We start from the raw sequence: 25,977 nt of genomic DNA on the forward strand, positions 1-25,977 counted from the left end.
AGCAAGCAGAGAGTGCTGCCGGATAGCAGCAGATCAGCACGCCAGCAAGCTGGCCCACTCACCCAGCAGGGAGATTTGCCCTGCGACAGCTTCCTTGAAGCCAAAACTTTGCATACAGGTGGAAGTGAGAATCTGTAAGATACAAGCCATGTCTAGTTAAACCAATGCACATCATACTCTGTTTTTCCTTAATGCATTTCTAAGTATATACCTTTCACAAATATCCTGAAACCAAGCTTTTAAAATACTAAGCATTAAAAGTTACTTTGTACAATTCGTATTTCAAAGGCAGCTCTCTATTTTTTAACAGAAGTGCAACACAGGGCTTCAAGAAAGCCAGGGTGACGGAGATGCCCTCCAAAGATGCTTGATCAGAGGACCAAATAAATGTAGGTCCTCAGAGGACAAATGCTGACATATTCCAGCCTTGCTGCTGCTGTTACAAGTGTGCTTCAGACCTGTTAGCGGTGTCTGGAAGGAGCTTGGGATCACCCAGTAAGGTGTCTGCACAGAACAAGATGTTTTCTTACAGCTGTCTTGCTGAAATACTGTATTCCGGGACTGTATTTTCTAGCTCAATTTGATTAGCAAAGAGAAGCAAGTTTCTCCACTCCTACATTATAAATTGGAAAGTTGAAGCTCTCACACTGCATGCCTTTGTCATGGGAAATCCTATAGTACGCTAATTCCTGTGCAATACACTGCTTTACCCTTTCATTACCTGCTGGGCTAACAACATCATTCAAGTTCTACCAGTATCCTTCCAAACCACTATTGACTGAAAGACCTGCCTGCTCACAATAATTATATTGAGATGTATTGTAATGGTGAAAAACTCACTCATTAAATGCTATCATTTGGTAGTGATTTTTGTCTGAAACTTGCACTTGAACCAAGGAGGGGTGGAGAAGACTGGAAGTATACATTATTGGACATTTCACAGCTAAATAATCCAGAGATGTTGATTCTTCAAAACTAGCTGAAAGATTGAGAGATGCAGACCAACACAGTTGATGTGAACAGTAGCACAGGCAAGTTCAACTCTAAAACTTCAAAAATCATAGGATTTTTCACTTGTTAGCAGAAAGGCTGAACTGACAAACAGAAGAAGCAAATTACAATGCCTCTTGTGAAAACATAGAGCATTATTTACCATTTTTCCTGTTAGATAAACCAAATAGCGCTCAGTGCTAAGACTTGGTAAGAACACCTCAGATGAAGAGTCCCAATCCTTAATTGTAAACCAGTGAGATTCTAGTTTGCATGACTACAGAGAGAAGCTGTACTCAAGCGCATTTTAATGGCCTCAAAATCTGGAAAGAAACCAACCAACCCCCACCAACTTCAGTTTGGTTAAGTCATGGCAGTCAAATCTGAGTTTGGGATCCAAAAGATTTGACAGATTTGACTGGCTAGAATTAGCAATACTGGCTGTAACTAATTAGGCACAATAGTATGTTGGCTGTTCATCCAAAAACGGTTGAAGTTCCTGGGAATAATTCTTTTGACTTATGAACAGGCAATTACATCAGTTATTGAGCTTTCAATTAAAAATGACAATAAAATATGTAGGGTTCACAGTTCTATTTTATAATAGGCCTTACAACAGATCACAGCATTTTGTATATCACCGAAATAAGTTACATTCATACTGAGCTTTCATGCAATTTTTAAAAAAATTAAATTTCTGAAAAAATAATTTTCTCTGGAGCTGTAATAAATTTTGTATAACCAAGCCTGAATTCTTTCACATAAATAGTCCAGTTTTCCCTCTTGCTTTGACATTGTTTTGGACCAATTACAAAGTTCCCTTCAAATTTGCACTAATTAAACAGAGACTCACTGAAATTACTGAAATCACTGAGATTTTCTGACTACCTTGATAACAGAAATAACATTTCAAAGTATGAGGGAAACCACTGAGTTGATTTGCAGAAAGTAACCTTGCTGAAGAACACCCAAGTTTCTTAACTGAAAGCCTTGTTGCGAAAGGACAGGCCACCACTGACAGGCATGCAGACCGCTGCGTGACAGACAAGAGGTAGGAAAACCCACATTCACAAGTTTAACCACAACTTTTAAGGGGTCACAGCATTTATGCAGTCTTCTACTATTTCAAAAAGGTAGTGATATACATCAGTCCTCCTAGCGATGTCGAGGGCAGTTTCATCCAGATTATTTTTCAGGTCTGCTTTCACGTAGCGATTCATCAGCAAAAGTTCAAGGGTTTCTCTGCTGTTTTTGTTTCCTGCAGCGATATGCAGCGGTGTCAGCAAGCCGTTTGTCTGGGCGTTGATGTCTGCGCCCTGCTGAAGTAAGAACGAGGCCACTTTCGTGTTGTTCCACTTGCACGCGCTGTGCAGGGGCGTCCAGCCATCCACCGTCTGTGCGTGAACGTCCGCCCCTTGGGCAACCAATTCCCGTGCCATGTCCAAGTGCCCGCTGTAGGCAGCTCGATGGAGAGGAGTGTATTGATCTTCGTCACGAGCGTTAATGGGGGCCAGCTTTTCGGAAAGGAGCCTCCTCACTGTACTCAGCTATTGAAGTGAAATGGGTAATTTATTATGAAACTCTAGAAACAAGACGTATTGCTTCTGCTGTTCTACCAAACTTTAGATGTTTTAGGAAAAAGCAGTTTCTCTCAGTCTCTGGACTATGTAACACAAAATTTTAAGATGAAACCAGTTATGGTTACTTAAAATAAACAGATATCCAGCTCAGACTGCCACAAAAACACACAACCATGGTTTGCCGCGCCTAGCTTTGGGCATTTAGCTGCAGTGCCTTAGACTTCCCCAATCACTAAGAAACACATGCCTCCACAGAACTACAGGTGGATCTTGTGTGTATAACAAAGGCAATCAATGAAAATAAACACACACATGGGTGTAATAAGCTACCTAACAGGAATCTCTGTTTTATTCTTGGAAGTTAGGGGATAAGAAGTTTTTTATTTTTTCAGTAAAGAGATAGAAAAACAGTCACACATTCTCTGTACAAGTAGCTTTGAAGAAAATAAAGTTTCAGATATGCCCTCTCCACCCCAGTTAAAAGGCTTACTTGCCTTGAAGAAAGATTCTGGCATGGTTTTGGTTTATTCAAGTTTAAAAACAGCACTGTTATTTTAACTTTGAACTACAATCAAAGTGTTTCTTCTGAAAGCTAATTGACCCAGAAATATTTTAGCGTGTGGACTAAAAAGCAAGATGCTTTTCAAAGTGCCTTGCAAAACCTGGATCAAGGTAGTTCAGACAGATAAAGGAGAATACAGGGAAGCTTTTGTTCGTGAAAGAAGCTGTAGACGTCTATTCAGGTTAATATTCCTGTTGGTGATACACTGAATAAATGTCTTACCCGATTGTTTTCGGCTGCCCAGAGCAGCAGTTTCTCTGGATTTTTTTCCATCTTTTTTTCTTGCATTTCATACCATTCCTCGCTTCTCTCTTGTTCATCATCTTCGTCATCCGACTGCCCTGACCAACAGCTCTGCGTGCCCACAGGAATCAAGTGCCTGTGCGTTTCCAGCAGCTCCAGCTGGTTAAAGCTCTCCGTGTACTCAGCTAGCTCGTCGCTGTCATCGTCTCTTTCATCGACGTCCTTTTCAGCGGTATGTTTGCTTTTACTCATTTTTAGGCAGCATCTGCAAGGAACAGAGATATAATAACGTTTATAAGTTATTCATGCACTTGTTGAACTCCCCATTAATACTCATGCTACAAAACACCACATAATCCAGTACTAGAAATTATACCAGCTGCAGACTACGCTAGACTACGCATATATTTCATTACCTAAGACCACAAACACCTTATAAACACAAGATTTGGACGAAACGCTTTGTTTTGAAGTGGAGTTTCTGCTTCTCCCCAGAGCCAGGGCCGCCCCAGCAGCCGCCATTTGCCCCTCACGCCCTGGCCCTGCCTCCCGGCCACCAAAGCCCTCCAGGGACAGCCCAGGGAGGGCCTCAACACCCACCCCAGCACCTCGGAGGCTCGGCTGGAGCCAGCAGGAGCCCGCCCCGGTACCCCCTCGGCTTCCCCATCCCTACCCGCACGCAGCACCACCGCCTGCCTCAGCGCACAGAGCCCCCACAAGTCTCCCATCCACGCTCGCCCCCTGCCCGGCCCTGCTTAGCTTCACCCAGCGCACCTGCCCCTCCCAGCACGGCCTCCCCGAGGGCGGGGCTACGCGCTCACCTGCGCGGGGAGCCCTTCCGGGGGCCCGGCGGGCGTGATTGAAGGCCCGGCCGGCCAATCGCGCCGGCGAGCGAGCCGGGAAGTCTCGCGAGAGCGGCGCTCGGCGCCATGGAGACGGCGCGAGGCGCCCGGGGCCCGCGTGAGGCTGAGGGTGCGTTCGGCTCCGCTCGGCCCCCCTTCGGCTCCCTTCGGCTCCCTTCGGCTCCCTTCGGCTCCCTTCGGCTCCCTTCGGCTCCCTTCGGCTCCCTTCGGCTCCTTTCGGCCCCCCTTCGGCTCCCCTTCGGGTCCTTTCGGTTCTCCTCGGTTCTCCTCAGCCCCCAGGCCGTGTGAGGGGGCGGGTGGCGAGCCCGGCCGTCGGTGGGTAGACCAAGCGTTTGGGTTTGTGTTTTTTTTTTCTTTTTTTTTTTTTTTTTAGTAAAAGACCGAATAATTGCCAATTCAGCTTGCTGTGCCCTTCCTTCTAATCCGTTTATGTTCTCGTCCCTCAGGGTTTGCACGGAATCCGTGAAAACAGAAGGGAACTCTGTGCCCTGCCTCGCTGCGCTGTGCCCGGAGCCCTGTGGCGAGGCGTGCTGGCAGCAAGATGAGCGCCCTCAGCTCGCAGTAAGCTCCTGTCTCTGTGTGCTTCTTCTTTCACATCGGATAACAAGGATTTTGTGCACTGGGAATGAGTTAACAACTCAGACGTGCGTTTGTGTTTCCCGTCAGGGCCTTCTGAACATCGTACTTCCCTTTGTATTTTCATAATTACCAGTGCAAACGGAGAAGTACAACGTCTATTCCCCAAATTAAAGGCGGAAAACCTGCAAAGTTGCTGGGGGTCAGCCTCTTCTCGCAGATAACTAGCTATAGGACTAAAGGGAATGGCATCAAGTTGTGCCAGGGGACGTTCGGGTTGGAAATGAGGAGACATTTCTTCTCAGAAAGAGCAGTCAGGCACTGGGACGGGTTGACCAGGGAGGTGGTGGGGTCACCGTCCCTGGGGGTGTTCAGAGAAAGGTTGGACGTGGTGCTTAGGGACATGGTTTAGTGGGTGATAGTGGTGGTAAGGGGATGGTTGGACTTGATGGTTGGATCTTGAAGGTCTCTTCCAACCCTAATGATTGTATGATTCCATGATTTAGTTTTTCGTTAGATATCAGCAGCCCTTCACTAAAGCGGACTGATTGGGATAATCTCGTTTTGAAACCAGTTTGTTTGGTCGAGTGCCATTTGCAAGTAATGTAATGAAATGTTTTCAGAGTGTTACAGGAAGGATATCTTGATAGAATTCTATACTAAATCTACTGTGTAATGAATAACTTTGGACAGAACTGCTTATCTTAATCAAGTGTGTTGAAATTCTGAAGTATTCTGCCAACAAATTCTCCTGTTTAATTCAGGGATGATGAAGATACCTTTAAAATACTGATTGCTACTGATATTCATCTTGGCTACTTGGAGAAGGACCCAGTGCGTGGAAATGACACGTTTGTAACTTTTAATGAAATCTTGGAACAGGCTCAAAAAAATGAAGTAAGTATTGCTTTTTAGAAAGTAAAGCAGAGAGACTGTGGAAAACCCGTTCCAACCTGCCAGAAACCACAAAGCTTAGTTCTGCTGTAATCCTTACTAATATCAAACACGTTATTGCAACCAGTTACATTTCTAAAAGAAATGCATATTCCTTCATTCAGATACAGACAGATGTAGAGCCTGAAAAGCTTCTAAGATTTCTTAGTCAAATTATTTGAAATGTTGACTTTTGTATTTTCTATGCTGTTTCAAAAGCTGACCTGAAACTAGTACTCTTTCAAAGTAATGCAAACAGAGGCACTGGTTTCATCCCCCTTGGTACAGTAGCAATGAAAAGATAAAGCAATTCCTCAAGCCCATCAAAGGAAAGGTTCAGGAGCCAATCTAGAGACACTTATTAAAACACTTTGCTGCCTTCTTTAAACACCATCCATTGTTTCTTCTATAGCTCTTCATAAATGGTCTACGAAAAATATATATATATATAACTAAATTATTCTGAAAACTGTGTATATATATATAATGTTTGTTTCATGAGAAAATTAAATACCAATATCTACAGCCACAGACTCATTTTATCTAGAAGTCCAGGTATGAGGTATGTGGAACTCCTTAGCAGAATTAATTTAATCGATTTGCTTATAGGTCTTTCAAAGTAATACAAAATGTTGTATTAAAATAATAGAGCTCTTTGTTATATACAGGTGGACTTTGTTTTATTAGGTGGGGACCTCTTTCATGACAACAAACCTTCCAGGAAAACAATACATTCTTGTTTAGAGTCGCTGAGAAAATACTGCATGGGTGATCGTCCTATTCACTTTGAGATTTTGAGTGATCAGGCAGTTAATTTTCAATACAGCAAGTAAGTCCCTTTTTATAAATCATGACACCACGTGTTTCGTTTTCATATGGGGTGAATGTGTTGTGATTTTGTTTTTTAATGCTTTTCCTCTGTGACTGAAACTTTGAAGCTTTAGGCTTGCTTGTATGGGGCAGTTGGTAGGATCACTTCATCTGTCATCTTTCACTGTTTAAGTCTGTAAAGGACTGTACACCATGTTTTTTGAGAAACTTCTGAATGTGTTGTAATAATTTATATATTTAAGTAAAAACTAGGTTGTATCCTGCAAGTAAACCAACTTAAATGGAGTGTTGTGCTAGAATAAACAGTTCTTTGTGTGTAAATAAAGGCTGCACAACCCAGTCTAAATATATATATATATATATATGTTTGCTACAATGTTCCTAGTAGGAAGTTCAAGACAATGAATAAGAGTCTTCTTATGCTGTGGAGCTTAAACTTATACATAGCCACTTGGTAATCATTTGTGCCACTGTCGTGTGTTTGTGATGACAGTAGTTTGAAGAGAATGTTGGGAATTATCTGTACACAGATTTGCAGATACAAATTAACTTTACTTCTTTTTGTTCAGGTTTCCATGGGTGAACTACCAAGATGGAAATCTCAACATTTCTATTCCGATTTTTAGTATTCATGGCAATCACGATGATCCAACAGGGGTAATTATTATCCTAGTTATACTGCTGTGTTGCAAAACCAGTATTGTAGAAATACAAGCTTTTATAGAAATACAGTTCGTGGCGAACAGGTTAGTTTTAGTCAGTTGCTCCACTCTGCATAAATATTTTGTGTTTCTTTAGAAGTCCTCTTGATTAGTGACAACAGCTTAAGTGTGGTATTAAAAAGAATTGAAAGAAATTAAGGTATCCATACGTACTATATTAAATTTCTTAGTTTCCATAAACATTGATAATTGGGAACAGAATCTGTTCTCATACCAAGAAGTGACAGCCCTTCGGAAAGTTTTGAGAACAAATTATGTCTATGAAGACTGAAAGCCTTTTTCTTAAGGAAAGGAAATTTTGATACTTGGACTTGTGCTTTGATTGCGTGTACAACTGAGATGCATATTCAATTACATGAACTTTTATTTTTGAAGAAGAAAAACTAATAATAACTGAAATAATTGTTTGAAAGTAAATAGCTAAAACTAAGCACACAAAAAAAGAACATTTGGAAAGCATATTCTGAGTTAAGAATTCTGTGTTTTATATCAAATAGCAGTGTATTGTGGAGATGGGTGTTATAACAGCAAAACTTGAACTTCAGCCTTACTATGAAGTAGTTAGCTTAACCAGATAATTTTCTGTAATACTCTAGAGACTCTGGCTGGGTTTCTGTGTTGTTTTTTTTGTTTGTTTGTTTGTTTGTTTTCTCTGAATGAATTAATATTTAATTTCATGTTGTTAAAATGAGGGAAAAGTTGTAATAAGGAAGAAGGCTTTGCTTCTGTAACAGTGAATACCAAAAATGGTAATATATGTGGTGGGGTTTCCAACTGCAGAAGATCTTTAAGAAAAGATGTTTCTTTAAGAAAAGATGTTCTCTTTCCCTTTTGAGACTGTTTCACTAAGACTTTAAAGGCTAAATAGCCTGTTCACAGATTTTAGATTTGTTTCTTACTATTTTCCACAGGCAGATGCACTGTGTGCATTGGATATTTTAAGCTGTGCAGGATTGGTGAATCACTTCGGGCGTTCAGCTTCTGTGGAGAAAATAGATATTAGCCCCATTTTATTGCGTAAGGGTGGAACAAAAATTGCTCTGTATGGCTTAGGTAAGTGTTCTTCTGCCAGACTGTGGCTCAACTGTTTGTGTATTACCAAAGCTTAACAGCTCTGAAATAAGTTGGAACGAACATCCTGTGCTGCAGCAAACACAAGATGTCTAAGGAAAGGTAAGTTAAGGTGTGTCAATTCGGTGAGAGTGTTGTTGCTTAGAAATGCAGCTGCGCCAGCTGTGTCCGTACTTTGTGACTTTAACATGCTAACCTCTTGATCTCGTGGTCCCATTTTTACAGATTATAAAGAGATTCTGTGGTGGGTTTTCATCTTCTAATTGTCCCATCTTATTTTCCCTTTCATCTTCCCCTTTACCCTCACCTCTTTGAGTGGTTACATTTGGCCACTTAGAGAGGTTAACTATTAAGGTTTTCACTTCCCCCTTATTTTATGTCCAGTCATGAATGCTTAGGCACTAATTTCCAAGCAACATTTATGGTTGTATCTTAGGTCCTATTTGGCCATGATTCCATGTGTTTGATGAGATACTTTAGAGTTTGCTTTATGTTCTAAGGGTAACGATGAGTGTTCTAATGCCATGGTATAAAAGTTTTCAAAAATCAATTAAATTTCGTATGCCCAAAAGTGCTATTGAGAAACACAGCAACTTTCTAAAGTGGAGGTGTTGCTGTTTGAGAATGTTAGTGAGATTTTTTTTTTTTTTGAACTTGTTCCAGGATTTTCTACACTCTTGACTCTCTCTGATTTACAGAGCACTTGCTCATGTACAAAAGGTATAAACTCCATATGGGATTTTGTTGAAGTCTATCATAAAAGTTATGTCTGGATGTGGGTTGGTTCCCTCTTCTTTCCCTACTTGCTTAAAAACATTAAGGAAGTAGCTGGTGACAGATAGTTCAAAAGTGCTGCATTCTTTTTCCTGCTCTGTGGGAAAGTGTAGACTTTGTAGAATTCATAGTTTATTTCTTGTTTTCTAGAGAATTTCTACAGATGTTTAAGAACTCGGTAGAATCTGGTTTTCAAGTCCACCATACAACAAAATATACTACTTACTCCCTCAACAAGAAAAAAAAAAACACCTCACGTTTTTAATTCTGCCCGTAGTGTGCTCAGCACAGAAAACTGACAAGGCTTTAAACTTTATGTAGTTATCAAAACTGCTTTTAGCAGTTATTTAAAGGTAGATTTCATGTTACAATGTCTTACTTTCAGAAGCCTGTCTAGTAAAATAAAAAAATTATACTTTATTATGAATTCAAACAGAACAATGCCTTAGACTTCTTAGGTCACGAAAATGGAGATCTGGTCTTGTCACAGAGTTGTATTCCCTATGGTCTTTTTAACAGAGTGGCTAATTAAAATGCTATAAAATAAAGAGTCGATATATACCTCTTGATACCTATCAAGAGTTGATACATTTTTGTGTCATGCATATACCACACAACAATGATGTATCGTTTTGTCCACTACAGGAGCCATTCCAGACGAGAGGTTGTATCGTATGTTTGTCAATAAACAAGTAACCATGCTGAGACCAAAGGAAGATGAGGACAGTTGGTTTAACTTGTTTGTGATTCATCAAAACAGGTACCAATGGATTAGGGTGACCTAAACTTGTGGGGTTTTGTTGTTTGTTTTAATTAAACTGCTTTGGAAAGCATAGTAGGGAAAGTCAGCTATGGTGGCTGGTGCTTCTTGCAAGTAGCTGACTTAAAGATTTTTCCCCTATAAAAGCAATATTTACAGCTGTTCTCAGAGAAGAATCATCAAGGAAAAGAGTTGAAATAAATGAGTTGGAGATCTTGGGAAATTGCTTCCCAGACTCTCATAGTTGGGGGGGAAGAGAGAGGGTAGGTAGTGTAATATGTGTATAATTAAGTCTTAAGTCTGCGTGTTACAGCTGAAAGAGCAGCAAAATTCTTATGCCATTTTCTATGCTTGTTTGAACTATAATTTCATTAGTGCTGTGTCTTCACTTGCGTTCATATCCTTTACGGTGTCTCAGACAGAGGATAGGCAGTGTGTGTTCTTTCTGCCTGCACGCTTCTCCCAGCAGTGTCAGGAGGAACAGGCAGAGTTCTCTTCCAGATTGTTTAATAGAATTTTTCATGAATTTTCCTGAAGTCCTCATGTGGGAAGTAATGGTGAGGCAGAAGTAAACAAATAGAGCTGGGAACCCTGTGTATTGCTCTCTGTCCAGTAGGCTGAAGGGAACTCTCTCTTACTTCGTTTCCTCCATCTTCTGGAAAGGGATAGAGGCTGGTATGTCCTATATCTTTTTATTTTATCTTTTTTTTTTTCCCCTCACCATTTAAAAAACAAACAAACAAACAAAAAAAATTCATGCTATAAAAGCATTCACATGGAAGATAACTGAAAGCTTTGCAAGCCAATTAAAAAGAAAAGGGAGGTCCAATGAGGGAAGTAGAAAAGAGTGAGCTTCATCCAGAACAGAAAAAATGCTACTGAAAACCTTCCCTGTGCAAATTAACTAACTTTATGGTTTAAATCTGTAAGTTGCCTTTTTGTTTACCCAGACACTTCAAATAATTGCATAAGGAAAAAACCTTGAAGAGTAGCTGATGTGAAATGTATGTCAGATATTTTTGCTGGAGCTTCTCTATCGCTTTAAGTCACACCGCTGGTTTTCACCTCCTTCGCTCCCCACCTGTGCTCACCTGTGACTGTACACATTCTAATTATTCTTCTCTTTTCTTGTACAGGAGCAAACATGGAGCCACCAACTACATTCCAGAGCAGTTTTTGGATGACTTTATTAATCTTGTTGTGTGGGGTCATGAACATGAGTGTAAAATAGCTCCAGTCCCAAATGAACAGCAAAATTTCTATGTTTCTCAGCCGGGAAGTGCGGTGGTGACATCTCTGTCCCCTGGAGAAGCTGTGAAGAAGTGTGTGTGTTTTTATTTATTCTTTTGTTGTTTACTTCTTGCCTTCCGTGTGTTGTGTTTAGAAATATAAAAAGAAAAATACTTTTATTAATCATAAATGGATTTGTGTTACGGTGTGGATTAACATCAGTGTGACATAACAAATGAAGTAGATTGAATCAGTGCCTGGGATAAGTTTGGTTTGTTTAGAACTAAACCTAACGTTTGAAGCAAATGTAACTTACCCAAGAGGGGTTACACCCAGATAAATTGGAATACGTGAACTGTGTACATCTGCTTATATAAAGAACAAACACAATCTGAATATAATGGGATTGAAGTTGGGCAGTGCCAACCCTGAAGTAGATATCTGAGAACTTGCTATAGCTTTTAAGTTTTGGCCCCTGTAAAATAAACATAAATTTAGGACAGGTTTTTGTACTGGAAAATATAAACTTAAGAGAACTTTCTCTTCCTAGACACATCGGTTTGCTGCATGTTAAAGGGAAAAAAATGAAAATGCACAAGATTGCTCTAGAAACAGTGCGAACGTTCTACATGGAGGATGTTGTCCTAGCTGATCATCCAGATCTTTTTAATCCTGACAATCCTAAAGTAACTCAGGCAATACAAGCATTCTGCATGGAAAAGGTAACTTGTAATGCTAATGGTTTATGGATAACAGCATGTGGGCAGGGAAGGTTTTAAGAGGGGAAGATAAACCTTATTTCTTTTCCAATGTTATTTGAGACTGAGTTAAGCAGTGTTTCCACCAGAGGCCAATTCCGTGATGTTCCCTGCAGCTTTGGCCTCCAGACTAGGATGACATAGTAAAGCAAGCTGTAACCACTTGGGGGGGGGGGGGGCACGTCATCTTTCTACAGAAACTCCTACCTGAGAATGGGACAGTGTTAGATGTGCCCTTTGGAACCACTGTAAATACATGCACCTAAACCCTGGGAGCTGGGCTGTGCAGTGTGAAACGGCCCAAGTGACTAAGGCAGTTTCATTGATTGCTCTCAGTTCTTAGGTCTGTATTTGACTCTTTCTGCTTTTCCCTGGAACTGGAACTCGAGCAAAGGATAGTGGCTACAGAGTAAAATAGTATGAATGGTCACTGATGTAGGTGCTGCTGGACTAAGCTGTATTTCAAAGATAAGCAAGTTATATTTGAAGGGTTCAGGCGTCTTTACGAGGGTAAAGTGGAACTGAAATCCTCCTTCTGCTTCGTAGGTTGAAATGATGCTGGATAATGCAGAAAGAGAACGCCTAGGAAATCCACGCCAGCCGGAAAAGCCTCTCATAAGATTACGAGTAAGACGTTGTTCCGTTTGGGTTTTGTTTTTGAAAAGTCACTGTGAAAAGTTTCAAAGCAAAATCATGCTTACTGTATAAATACGTAGAATTTCTTACTGTCTACAGGCAAATACAAACTGCTTTAATACCTTGACTCTGTTAACCTGTGATATAACCAACATTGCATGGTAAAGAATGAGATTGTTCATCAGTGTACGTCATTGCAGGTCTGAGTAAGGTGACCAAGATTATTATTTTTTAAGTCATATTGTCCTGTGTTGGTTCCTAACCTAATATATGAAAGCTTTCCTTAAGGATAGTAAATGGAACAAGTTATGAATCTGGACTCTTATTAGCTATTCTCCATGGCATGATAAAGTATTAATTTTAGGCTGATTTTTTTTACTTTAATTTTTGCTTTGAAGGATAACAAGCTTGCTTGCTTTGCTTGGCTTCTCTTTTTTCTGTTTGTTTCCTTTTTTAATTCTTTCAATCCTCCCTTAGGTTGATTATACAGGTGGCTTTGAGCCATTCAGCATCTTTCGTTTTAGCCAGAAGTACGTGGATAAGGTGGCTAACCCAAAAGACATCATACACTTCTTCAGACGTCGTGAGCAAAAAGCAAAAAATGGTAATTTGAAAGGAAGGAATCATTCCCTTTCCTTGATTTTCATTTTTCCTCTATTGTTTCATTACCTAGCCATTACTAAACCATGTTGTCTACCATCTAATGGGTTACAGGAGGAGTAAAGATACATAGTCCTATTTAAGGGTAAGATACTGCACAAGTATCTCTGTTCTATTCCAAGTGATTCCTGGGTTTGTCTAAAAATTCTGATATTCATCACGGGATCTTTATGATAGTTACTGCTAAATAATTCATTTCTCTTTGGCCTCAAATCTTACTGAGTTGCCTGTAGCCCCGTATCAGGCTGAATTATTCCATGACTCTATGATGATTGCCATGAAAGGAATTAAACATCTCGCTTCTGGAACTTCTCAGAAGGAGATGGTTGGCTTTGGTTTTTTTCCTACTCTGTAGGAAAAAAGGTAGGTGGTGTTCTTTTTTCTTAATTTTATTGACGTAGTAAATAATTAATTTGTTCATTTACGCCTGAAATGCTAATAAGGTGGATGTGCTTCAGAGTTGTTTTTATATTTAAAAAAGTCCAAATCATAGAATCTGATGTGTGGCGTGAATGTACGGCAGCATTTTGTTTGCCCTAATCAGTCGTGTGTTTGAGGTGCTTTCAGCTTTTCAGCATGTTCCAGGTATGTCTCTATTCAAGCATTTTTGCAAAACAAATAATAGCTGTTACTATTGTGCCTTTTCTCACTGTGCCTAGAATTTTTAATAAATGGTTCATAAACGTTGCCTAATTAGTGGATTTGTAGTAGTCACTAATAAAAGTACAGCTTGCACAAGAACATACTGTGCTAATCTAAAGAACTGGTAATATTGCACATCAGTGCATTGTAAGTACTGCGATTCCACTGATAGTTTTTATTTACATTGTCAGTTTTGTAAAGTTCAAAACGTGATGGCTCATAAATGGAAACTGCTTTTAGTGAAGGTTTTTTAATTATGCTGTGTTGCTCTTGTTTTATTTTACTTTGTGTTTTTTTTTGACGAGTTAAATAACTTCATCAACATTTGCAGAACACAAGGTAGCTCTCTCATCATGTTTTATCTATACATTTTCGTTTCCCTGCTTAATGTGCATCCTGGCTTCAGGGAGGAAACTTAAAAAGAATGCCTTTGTTCTCTGCGTTACTTTATTTGATAACTTCTAGAAGTGAGGTGGCTAATAAAACAGTCAAAATTGCCTTTACATGTGTACATAACGCTATTGTTCAGTGCAGGGTGATGTGGTGATGTTTAGACTTAATAGTTCAGAAGTTATTATTGTTTCTTTTGTAATGCTGCTTATATACCAAGGCTAACAAAACAGCATTTAGTGCTTGCGTGTGGCAAATGTCTAGAAACAGGCTGCAGTCATTTGAGAGTACTTTTCATGGCGTACAGTAACCTCAGTTGATTCTGACAGTCATTCTTCCGTTATTCCTACCTTGTTTCCTGGGAGTGCAGGACAGCCTCAGTGAGCTGTGAACCTTTTCTACTCAAAACCAACCAGCAGGCTTTGGAGGACAGTTTCTTCTCTAGTAACAGAGTTACTCATAAAAAGTCCCTTGTGCTTTGACGCATTTTCAATTCTCTTCCTGTCCTGATCTTCCAGAGTTCGCTTATAATAACCTTCAGGATGTAGTGCTCAGCTTCTAATTCCAGACATTTAGTAGTTAGAAGAACCTTTTGTAACTACTAGAGATGTAGTTGTCTTGTACAACTGTTGTATCTGTTAAGTTTACCTGTTTGCATAGAATAGTGTACTGTTTGAATAATAAGCTTTTACATATAAAAGGGACCACGGTTCTTAGAGGCCTGTATTAATCTTTTTTCCTATTACTTTCATTGGGATAATAAACACAAGCTGGAAACTCCTACGTGAACGATGGCTAACAGTGTCACTATGCTTTTCTGTTTTAGGAAGCAATATTAATTTTGGAGACCTGGTCAGCAGACCTGTTTCTGATGGGATGACACTGAGAGTGGAAGACCTCGTAAAGCAGTATTTTCAGACAGCAGAGAAGGTATCCTTACACCTTTTATGAATTCCCTATATAACTGTGTGTGTATTCCTGGGTAAAGTATATGCTTTAGGTTAACAAGTAATTGTTGTGTACAAAGGGTGTAGGATATGTGAACATACGCTGTTTTGATAACATCGTGGTAACTCTTCATGTTACTTGCAGTGCCTGCGCCACACTAACGGATGCCTCCTGTTGTTACAGGAGGAAAGCGTGAGGCAGCATGCTCTGAGAAGCTACCTTAATTTACTGTGGGGTGATTCTGAGGCCATACCAGTTACTTTTACCAACTCAGAATGATTTCTTACGTTGCAGTCTGTTTGCATCCTCAGGCGTAGTGCAGTTCGACATTAAAGCAGAGCAGGGAGGACAAAGAAAGCACCTGATAGTTTTCTTTCTTCCCACTCTTTCGTTAAACCTGGTTTATTCCTTATTCCTGTCTGCAGGGCTGCAAAGTCTCAGAGGTAAAAAAATAATAATCAGTGAGTCAGCCACCCAAATGCTTGATCTGAATGATCAAGCATAACTTTCAGAAGCTACTTCAGAACATGCTTTACAGAAGGTTATTAGAATACGGAAGGGTTCCTGAGGTAAAGATCCCCAATTTTATATCATCATGCCTAATGTTAAACATACATTAGGGGCCTTTATTAGGATGGCGTAAATTATGCCCTGGAAGGGCTACTTGCCTTTTGAATGTGATAGGGAACATAACCCAGGGTGAGTAGTGCAGAAGTAGGTGCTACTTCGAATGTAAGCCATCCGTAAATCCCATGGGGAGGAGAAGCAGGGTCAAACACAGGGTACTGTTTTTGTATCCGTGAAAAATAAGTTTGATTTTAATCTATTTGTCTCCCTTACTCTGCAAAAATTGTCCCTCTTACACCATTCAGCACCTACAAAGACTTGAAAGAATCCGCCAGTGTTCCAGGAAGGCTTGCAGTAGGGGAATAATACATTTTAAGTTAACATTGGTTATTAAGGAAGGTGGGGTTGAGGTGTTTGTTGCCCCAATGTGATTTTAGGGGTCTTAAACTTTGTGTTAGGATAGCTTGTGCTTCACGCTTTGTAGGCACCTGATCTTGTCTGGTTAGGGAAACAAACGAATCCTTGCACCCTGAGGTGGCACAGAGCTGTAGATGGATGTTCACAGTATGTTAAACCAGAAATATCTGACACGTAGGAAACTTCAGTTCCATTGTTGCTGGTAAGTCAAGGCCTGGGAATTAAGATTATTTTTTTTCCTTCTGAAGGAGGGGGAGAAACACACCACCTACTGAAGAAACTTTAATTGCTGAAAGTCAACATTAACATTCTGCATCATTACAGCCAGTTTCTCTTTTGAGACACGTTACTATTTTGTAAACTTATTTTATAATAGCTTTAAAATTTATTCCCCTGTTAAGCATTATGTCAGGGAGGGTTTTACACTTCTGATGCGACTGACAATACAATTCCTAAAGGACATGTGGAAGGATCAAACATCATTAAGAAGCGTATATAATGCTTATTACCAAGAAATTATCTAACAGACAAAAGAAACTGCTATTTCAACATCACTATCCATATGGGGTTTCTTTCCAGAATGTCTCCTCTTACTGTACGGGGGAGGAAATGTAGAGAGGAGGGCAGCTTTGAAACACCACTAGTAGCTTCTGTTACTTTTACTAATTAGTGTCTCTGGTAATGTCTTGATGTAGAGTATTTTGATAAATATCATGACTTGATGAACGAGTGAGAACTATTGGTATTTACAGAACTTGATTTCAATAGAGTAGACTTCTTCTTAAAGCTCTTAATGCTTTGTAATAATTTGCCCAGCTCCGTAACTGCCAATTTTTACTCTTAAAATGTTACAGTAAAACTAAGTAATTTAACATTTGTAATAATTCAGTGCCTGTTTTTAATAGCTTTTTATGTCTTTGCAAGTCTGTCTTAGTTTAGTTTATAAAAGAGGGTTGGACTAGGAAAAAATAGATTAGCTTCTTTCTCAGTAATACATTTCAGACATTATTTTGGGTATGACTAGCATCATCATTTCTTTACTGTTTATGAAATGTTTTGTCTTTGACTAATTTGAAAAATACTCTGCTAAGTTAGGTGTAACACGCTAGTAACAAAAGAATTGTAACTGTATTACGAGGAGTAATGTTTGCTTATTGCTGTGCTATTTTCTGATTGAAATCTTAAATACAGGTTACTTGGTTTGAAACCAACCAAATGTACTATTTAGTTGGAACAACAGGAATATTTCTCACATTCTTTGGCACATACTTAACAAACTGTTTTCCCCTTTTATAAAGAAAGTACAGCTTTCACTTCTAACGGAAAGAGGAATGGGAGAAGCAGTGCAGGAGTTTGTGGACAAAGAGGAGAAAGATGCTATAGAAGAGCTTGTGAAATTTCAACTAGAAAAAACACAGAGGTTTCTTAAGGAGCGTCACATTGATGCAGTGGAAGAAAAAATAGATGAGGAGGTAATATTCTGTTACTTTTAACTCTTTGGAAAAGAGATCAAGACAGATGGTAGAGAAGTTGGTGCACAAAGCTGGTTTAATAGCTTTGCCTGGGTGAAGGGCACGTGTGACACTTGTCTCTCATCATTTTCTGGAAAATGGTAAATTTCAGATGCATATTTTAAAAGCTTGTGTTAAAAGTGTGTTTTATGGTATCCTTATACTGAGTCTTGCTTTATTTGTGCGTGCATGAATAAAAAAAACGTACGTCGCTAATGTACGTAGAACTTGCTCTCTGGCTGTGTGCAAGCACTTACTCGTACGTGCTATTTCACTGCTATAGTAGCAATGGTAGATGAAAAAGGAAAACATAAATCAATTCCTTCATTTCTTGAAGGGCTGGGGCTACACTGACCGCTTATCTGTAGTGTGAGGAAAGAGAATAGATTTAATCTGTTCTTAGTTTTTCATATTGTCTGGGAGAAAGTAAACAAACGGCACAAACATAAAGGAAACTTATACTTCAGGTGCTTTGCTGGTTTCTAGCTGCTTCCAGCTTGTGGTCTCTCAGAGCCAGACCTGGTGTCTGTGTAGCTAGTAACCCTTCATAAACTTCTCTGACAACTTGTGGAATTTCCTTGTAAGCTAATATTCAAGCAGGGTAGGACAGGTCACTGTGTAGTATAACTTTGCACTGTGTTTGCACCAATAATTTGGTGGGGAACTGAGGGGAGAAATGTTCTGCCCACCTGGTCTCTAGCTGGTTGCTTTAATTCATGAGGGGTCTAGAGACAGTAGTCGGCACCTGTAGGTTTTTGATGTCACCTTTGTGTTGGTTTTCTTATTTGTTTTTGGTTTTTGTCTTCTGATCTAGTATCTTCTTTCCCTCTGTTGCGAGTTATCTCTGGCAGGCAGTTAGGGACCACAGCTGTTCACTCTCTTCCCTTCTCTGGGATGGGAAGAGAATTGGAAAGGTAAAAATCAGATAACTCCAGGGTTGAGATAAAGACAGATAAATAGGTAAAGCAAAAGCTGCATGTGCAAGTGAAGCAAGATAAATAATTCATTCACTGCTTCCCGTCAGCAGGCAGGTGTTTAGCCATTTCTGGGTGTGCTTCACTTCATCGTGTCTAATGGTTACTTGGGAAGACAAACACTGGAACTCCAAACATCCCTTCTTTTTTTTTTTTCTTTTTTTCTGCTCAGCTTTTATCGTTGAGCACAGTATCATGGCATGGGACGTCCCTTTGGTCAGTTTGGGTCAGCTCCTGGCTGTGTCCTCTCCCATCTTCTTGTGCACCCCCAGCCTCCCCATTGGCAGGGCAGCAGGAAAAGCAAAAAAGACCTTGATTGTGTGTAAGCACTGTTCAGCAGTAACTAAAACATGGGTGTGTTATCAACACTGTTTTCATCAGAAATCAAAAACGTAGCACCATAATATAAATAAAATTAACTACCCCAGCAAAAACCAGTATACAGTCTCACCCATTGGAACTTTTCTGTACTTGACAAGTCAAGCTATCTTAGCTGTACGCACATCAGTGTTTCTCTTCCTGATATCATTGCTTTTGAACTTGCTTCTTCATCTCTGCCATGTCTTTACAGGTATTCATATTTCACTGTCCCTTACTGTCTAGTTACTCTGCTTCTCCTGAACGTGGTATCTCATGTGCCAATTTTCTTCTTTCCAGTGGCGTAGTTATAGGAGAGTTACTAACAGAATGTGAGATTCTTAAACTGTAGCATCACCTATAACACAGTTAGTGTGAAAAGGCTCTGAACAAACTATTCAGTTATTGTACTCTTCCTCTTTCATGGGAGGTTGACTTTAATTCAGAGATCAAGACGTACTGTGTTTTGGTTATTGTGTGAAATGAACTTTTATTTTGATGGGAACTTTTCTTTATTCAGGTGCGAAAATTTAGGGAGTGTAGAAGAAAAAACGCCGAAGAGGAGGATGAGGAAGTTCGTGAGGTAACTCCTTTGAGTTTTGGACTTAGATTGAAGAATGGAGTAGTGACTTTTGCATATGAATGAAGTGACTGACAAGGTCATCCATGTCAAAAAAAGTCTGCCTGCTTAGGGCAGATTAGAAGTTTTCTCAAAATCATCCTTTTGTATAATATGTGTCTAAGCTACTGCTCTATTTGGCCTTTGAAATCTCTTTTCTTGTTGAAATTTGTGAAGCTGAAGGTTCAGTTGCCCTTGCTTTGAACCAGGTGGCTGACCTTCAGAGCTTTGTCAGCTTAAACTGTGATCCCATCACCAGTGGAGAGGTGGATGGGAGTGATCTTAAGAGAAGAAGTTGGTACTGTTGGTGAACCTGGTGGTACTATTGTCCTTATCAGCAAGCCAGATCGTAGATATCCCTGAGATTGGTATCTAGATGTCGTATGTCTTTGCAAAGAGTTCCCAACCACTGACAGCACTGGTGCTCCTTTGTTTTTGTAAGCTCTGTGAGACTAGAGTGAAATTTTTGAGCAAAAGAACACCTGTGGTGAGATTCAGCTCTGCTAATCTCAGATATCTTCATGGGAAGTAGTTGTCTAAGCACCCACTGTCTTCAGTGGAGTCCAGAGGGTGTGTTATCTAAGGTGTACGTAACCAATATAGGATGGCAAATTGCTCACCAAACTGCTGACCGTGTGGAGTTTGGTGAACAACCACATTAACCAGCTCCACAGCTAAGTTAAACAGAATAAATACTTCTCAGGCATTTTGAGAGATTTCCTTGCCTCCCATAAAGCTGTGGATTTGGATCTTCTACGCCGCAGTTGTTGAATCCTAGCTGTGATAAACAGCGATGGATTTTATCACTGAGGATTCTTTTTCCTCCAGCACTTACTGTTGCATTTCAGGCAATGACCAGGGCTAGAGCTCACAGATCTGAAGACGCGGTTCTTGTGTCAGCCTCCAGTGATGAAGAGCTCATGGATACAGGGGCGAAGGCCTCCGGTGATTCAGATGATGACCTTCCTGCAACAGTGACTCGAGGAAGGGGTCGGGGGAGAGGTAGGGCAAGAGGTGCAAGAGGACAAAATTCAACAGTAAGAGGGTCGTCTCGAAGGGGAAGAGGTAAGAAAAAATTCCTTGCATTATAGTTTCTGACTTTTTTTTTTTCCTTAAAAGGGGACTCGTCTGTTGCTTAAGAACTCCTATCGGAAAAATAAAATTCTCAAATATTTTTGGTACCGTATGACACACAGTTGACTGCCTTCCAAGGCCTAAGTTGTGACTTTTTCACAGTGTGATTAAACTAAAATTATCTTTCTCTGCAGCTATGGAAACATAGTAGACTCATAAGAGATCCATTATTGCGAGGTCTGTGCTACGAAGTGCATGGATAGATCTCTGTTGCTGCTAATAATATGCAACATTATGCGTTTGATCAGAATAGTGAGGAGGTACAGATTGTCTCTTTCTTAATACAGCTTACAAGAGACTTTATTATTGCTGGTGATTGAAGAAATGGGGTGTGTTTCCTAAGCAAAATGAATTAAAGAGCTCCTTGGCTGTGTGTTTGTGTATTTTACGGGGATAGCAGTACTTCCGTTATGGCAGCCTATTAAATATAAATATTTAATATAAATATTACATCGCACAGGAAGGGGGAAAAAACTTTATGGGGGGAAAAAAAAAAAAGAGCACTGAACAGATTTGCATGTTGTTCATTGTTCCTCCAGGAAACACTAGCCAAGAGTCAGCTACTAGCAGCAGAACCTACAAGTCTGTCCCTGCCAAGAATAAGTCGATCATGGATGGTAGGCCTGTGTTCTGCCCATTGCTCTGATCTGCTCTCATATTGTAATTGAAGGTGTTTAATGGTGAAGTGCCTTAATTGTCTTTATTTCTCTGAGTCCAATTCAGTTGGGAGAGATTATTTTTGTTTCTAATGAAATAAGATAACTAACAGTGGTGAGAGAAAGAAAAGAGTAGTTATGTCCTGCTGTCGCCGGCGGTAAAATGAAATGTGCTGGGAATATCTGACTGGATTTGGGAATAGGCAACATCTTTCTGTGTACTGTATGCATTTTTTTAAAGGAATAAACACGGAAAGAATGTGACTTAAATCATCCTTTCTATGCAGAATATTTTCAGTAGTTAAAAAGCTTAAACTTGACTGATGTTTACAAGTTCAGTAAGCTTTAAGAAAAATGCATTTAGTCTTCTCTTGTAGTAGGTTTTAGAAATACCAGTTTGTAGTAGGGAAGAATAACATACCTGCAGTTTAAGCCACATCTGTGAGAGCAGCCCTTCCTTGCTACAGAGGGCAGGCTCTGAGGAAACATCTTAGGTAATCTGGGTATTATAGGAAAAAAGAAATACTGCTCATAAATCCGTACGTGAATCCCACACAAAATACCCAAAGGTGTATCCAAAATTTATGTTTGGTTTGGGGTTTGTTTGCTTGTTTTACTTTTGTGACTTTTTTTCCCTTCAGAGGAAACAAACACTGAGCAGGTTTTATTTAATGAAAATAATGATGTAACATTGCATTTTATTACATAAGCACTTTGAAAATACTACATTTATTTTATTCTAGCCTTTAAGTCTTTGAAAACAGAGCCCTTCCAGAATTCATCTAAATCTTTCTCTGAGGTAAGAAGCATCCTGCAGGAGTGAAGCTACCCAGCTACTGCCTTTTGCTCTCTTCTCATTTGAAAAATAAATACATGGCCAAAATGTTAGCCCAGCCCAGTAGATGTTCCCAAGCTATTGGTTCCAGCTGCAAAGTTCTGCATGCTAATTTGTAGACCCTTCTTTTGGTGCAGGGTCTATTTGAGAAATACAAAGACCATGTTCTACTTCTGACCATAGCCTAAGGTACAGAGAGTATATACGTGAGTGGTTTTTGGTTTTTTTGCAATATCAAATGATTGTTTGCACATTATATAGTTTTACTCTGAAGCCCTCTCAAGTGTATATTATAATTAAGTAGTAACTTTTTCTAAAAAATTAAATTATATAGTTACGTGATTGTACTACAGAATTATGTAACTGTTTTTGAATAAGTTCTATGAAAAAGCTTTAAAAATGGTATCTGTTTTTCAGGATATTATAGATGATGACTCAGATCTAGAAGACATTCGTATCACTCCTTCTTCCAAAGTAAATCAAAGGTTCGTGTGTTTACTTGGTCAGTGCTACCATGACTGCCTTATTTCTTGTTGGTAATTGACAGAATTCAGGGATGTGATACAGTACCTGAAAAAATAGATTTATTTTTTTTAATTCATAACATTACTTAAAGAACTTATGTATTTTTGTTGCCTATTAATGTGGGTGATCTTCATATAACAATAAGTTGGTCTACTGACTGAGGTAAGCTAGGTAAAAGTATCAGAATTTGTATGGAAGTTTGAGAATTTGAATCGTTCTGCGCATTATTTTTTCTGTTCAGTATTGAACTCCGTATTGATGGTCCAAATCTAAGTTGAAGGGAAATTTATTAAAAATGTCTGGTATTTGAGAACATGCTGATAATTTTTCTGTGTTTATATGTTTCAAGGTTCTCAACTACATCTTCATTTAGTAAAAGAGGTTCACAAAGCCAAACAACATCAAGAGGAGTTGATTTTGAGTCAGATGAGGTATGGTATATAGTGGCCTTTTTGCATGTGTATGTATCTGAATTTCTATAGCTTATTTTTTTGAAGCCATTTAAACAAAACATTTCCAAGTAAAATTATTATATTTATTTTTTCCTATCAGGGCTAGATTATTATTACCTGCTTTAATTAAATGTATACATAATCATCAAAAATAAGGCTAAAAGGGACCCCAGGAAAATATCTAGTCTTTTTTGCCTTCAGTTCTTCATCAGTTAATTGTCACTCCTGAAATGTCTTCAATAAGTTAGATTGACTGGGGAAGAAGTAGTTGTAATCTCTTCTAGTACATGGCTTTGTCCTTTCATTTCTTTTATTTTACTCTTTTAAAAAGGAAGACTTTCATGTTTTTTTGCATTTAAAAATGGCTGTTTTTCAGGGCTCTTAACTGCTTTATTGTTGCACATTATCAAAATACACTTCAAAAAAAGACAAACAAACCCTACTGTCTTCAGGTTTAAAAAATCTGTTCTTGCAGTATGTATTTGTACTGCTAGGAAAAGTGTTTTTTTCATAAGTAAATGAGTACAACATCTGTTCACAGTTTTACACTGAACACACATTATGTTAGACAGCAGACCGTCACGTACAGTCAGGTTCACACCCTTAACAATGTCAGTGACCACTTCAGAGGTGATGTATTCTTATTCTTCTCTCCGCTATGCTGTCTCTTCTTCTTGTACCTGAAATATGCAATTACGTTTGCTTGAACATGCAAGAAGAAATTTTATTTTTGATTCATGCAAACGTCAGTAAACCATGATGTCTGATATGTGCATGGATAAAACTTGACTGAAGTATATGCTGCTCAGAACAGTAACGCTTTTCTAGGTTACATCTGCATTTCAGAGCAACCACTCTGACCACACTGACTTAAGCTCAGTTTCTATTTTCTGCACATTTGTCTCATAGACATTTAAATTGATAGATAATCTCCTTGATATCAAAAACAATAAAAACAAGTTTGTCAGAGAACATGAAATGAAGTGACCTGGCTTTCTAGTTTAATCTAAAGATAACTTTGCTTTTTGTGACTTGGAATCCATGCTAGTTCTAGTAATGCCTATCTGCTTACAAATTGCAGGATGATCCATTCCAAAGCGCCACGACATCACGACGAAATAGATGAATGCTGTCTCACTGTAGAGGAGAGACCACGAAAGTTAGTGAAGAAAATGGAAAGTAGTGTGCAGGGCATACTCCATATGACGTTTCTCTGTAAATGATGGTTTGCCTTCGATCTTCACTTGCATGAAATGTTTTGGTTTTGTTTCGGTGGCACCAAATTTGGTATAATTTGGGTGTTATGTTACTTTTAGGACATTAGACTAGAACATCTAATATTCTGAAGTATTCCCTGAAACTAAATTCTTTCTAAAACTTCTAAAAACTTGTTTTCTTTTTGGGAGGAAAATGTAAATAACATAATGGGATCTTTTATAGAAGACTCCCTTGGACTTGATTTTTTTCATAGCTGTGAATCTTTAGTAGTATACAAGTATGGATATGGACATGGACTCAGCCAGCAAAACAAAAGTTGTATTTACTTGCAGTTTTTTACAGTTACAGATGAAAACTCTGAAGAGTAATAGTTTAATCCAAAGTTACAGTTTCCAGTAATAAAGCTGGAAAATGTTCTAATACTTCCAACTTAATGGTAGGTTTAGTTCTCCTGTTACACTGTTACTAAATGTCATAGTATGCAGGAATGACTTCTGCTGTATAATTCAAGAACTGCCAAAGAATTCAGATAGAATTGCTTTGTTAGTGTTTACCCTCTTAATAAGATGTCAGAGCTAGGACTTTACAGCTTCACAAGGAATGCTGCTTGAAGAATAAAGCAGTGAGCCAGTAACAGGCAAGTCACTGCCTCTTACAGTTTTCTTTGCTGATGTTTTTCAGGTACCTTGCCTCAGCCATCCTAAAATGTCATCACTGTTTTTCCAAATGTTTCTCCAAATGAGACTTTTAAGAGAAGATCCTGTACTCACGCTGGGGGAACCACACTTTCTGTTGAAGGAGCCAAGACCTAGGCACGCTTCTCCTTCCCCCTTTCCCCACTCCCGTAAAAATGATGTTATGCAGCTACAGCCTTTAGAGCTAATCAAGGAATAGGCTAGAAGTGTTCATCAGCTAACGCCCCAGCATGTCAGAGAAATACCAAATACAATGGGTAACTGAAGCCATACTTCTGCATTTTTATGTTCTCCATCAAAGAGATGGGATTGGGCATTTATGTTGCTCTGGCTCTTGCTGAGCATGACTGTCGTTACTTTGTCTGCATATATGCTGTAGCAGAGCATGTCCCTTGAGCTTCCTGAAGACTTCCATAAAAACGATCAAGACCATCAAATTTCTAGCGTAGAGCTCAGTAACTTACAAAGAAGTGCAGTTGCATACTGCATCAGGAAATCTGATGTCTGACCCTTTGGTTGAGGGCTATCAAAGCTCTTACAATGTTACCTATGCAATTAAAAAGCTGCTGTAAATGCCCTCCAGGATGGGGGTTGTGGTTTTTGTTTCGTTTTTAATAAAACTATTTCTGTTAAGTAAATTCTGAATGTCAGTGGTATGGAGTGCTTTAATCTGAGGGATATGAGTTTTTAAAAATATTGTGGTTCTTCATGTTGCTATCCAAATTAAACCTGTTTTGTTACTAAAAGAAAAATAAATCACCCCATTTAAAATTACTAAGGAGATTCCGTCTCTTACGACTGCAGGCGTATCCTAGGCAAAGATTTCAGCCAAATACATAGGATTAATG

The 25,977-nt window shown here is 39.2% G+C and overlaps 2 protein-coding genes across 9 annotated transcripts; one reads left to right on the top strand and one right to left on the bottom strand.

The window, feature by feature from the left end:
* Window positions 1–1,569: 1,569 nt before the first annotated feature.
* Window positions 1,570–4,343, bottom strand: ANKRD49 (ankyrin repeat domain 49). Of its 3 annotated transcripts, none has more exons than XM_083821689.1 (3): window positions 4,197–4,343; window positions 3,355–3,640; window positions 1,570–2,537 (listed from the first exon to the last, which is right to left on the bottom strand). In XM_083821689.1, exons 1-3 carry the CDS (start codon window positions 4,304–4,306, stop codon window positions 2,079–2,081), a joined length of 855 nt encoding a protein of 284 aa, XP_083677815.1. In that variant the 5' UTR covers window positions 4,307–4,343; the 3' UTR covers window positions 1,570–2,078. The 3 variants fall into 3 exon arrangements, with proteins under 3 accessions (XP_083677815.1, XP_083677817.1, XP_083677816.1); XM_083821691.1 differs by having other exon boundaries at window positions 4,150–4,244; XM_083821690.1 differs by lacking the exon at window positions 4,197–4,343 and adding an exon at window positions 4,049–4,154.
* MRE11 (MRE11 homolog, double strand break repair nuclease) lies at window positions 4,292–25,904 on the top strand. 6 transcript variants are annotated; one of them, XR_014578718.1, is made up of 21 exons: window positions 4,292–4,574; window positions 4,685–4,799; window positions 5,579–5,711; window positions 6,416–6,576; window positions 7,148–7,235; window positions 8,212–8,353; window positions 9,791–9,905; window positions 11,042–11,227; window positions 11,686–11,857; window positions 12,440–12,520; window positions 13,007–13,133; window positions 15,048–15,151; window positions 17,452–17,625; window positions 19,516–19,578; window positions 20,463–20,679; window positions 21,288–21,365; window positions 22,148–22,203; window positions 22,657–22,724; window positions 23,114–23,195; window positions 24,298–24,431; window positions 25,116–25,767. XR_014578718.1 is itself a non-coding variant. In XM_083821677.1 (21 exons), exons 2-20 carry the CDS (start codon window positions 4,780–4,782, stop codon window positions 24,340–24,342), a joined length of 2,112 nt encoding a protein of 703 aa, XP_083677803.1. In that variant the 5' UTR covers window positions 4,292–4,574; window positions 4,685–4,779; the 3' UTR covers window positions 24,343–24,375; window positions 25,116–25,767. The 6 variants fall into 6 exon arrangements, 5 of the variants coding, with proteins under 5 accessions (XP_083677803.1, XP_083677802.1, XP_083677805.1 ...); XM_083821677.1 differs by having other exon boundaries at window positions 24,298–24,375; XM_083821676.1 differs by having other exon boundaries at window positions 24,298–25,904.
* Window positions 25,905–25,977: the final 73 nt, after the last annotated feature.

Source organism: Anser anser (genome assembly GCF_964211835.1).
Source record: "Anser anser genome assembly, chromosome: 1".
Classification (NCBI taxonomy): Eukaryota; Metazoa; Chordata; class Aves; order Anseriformes; family Anatidae; genus Anser; species Anser anser.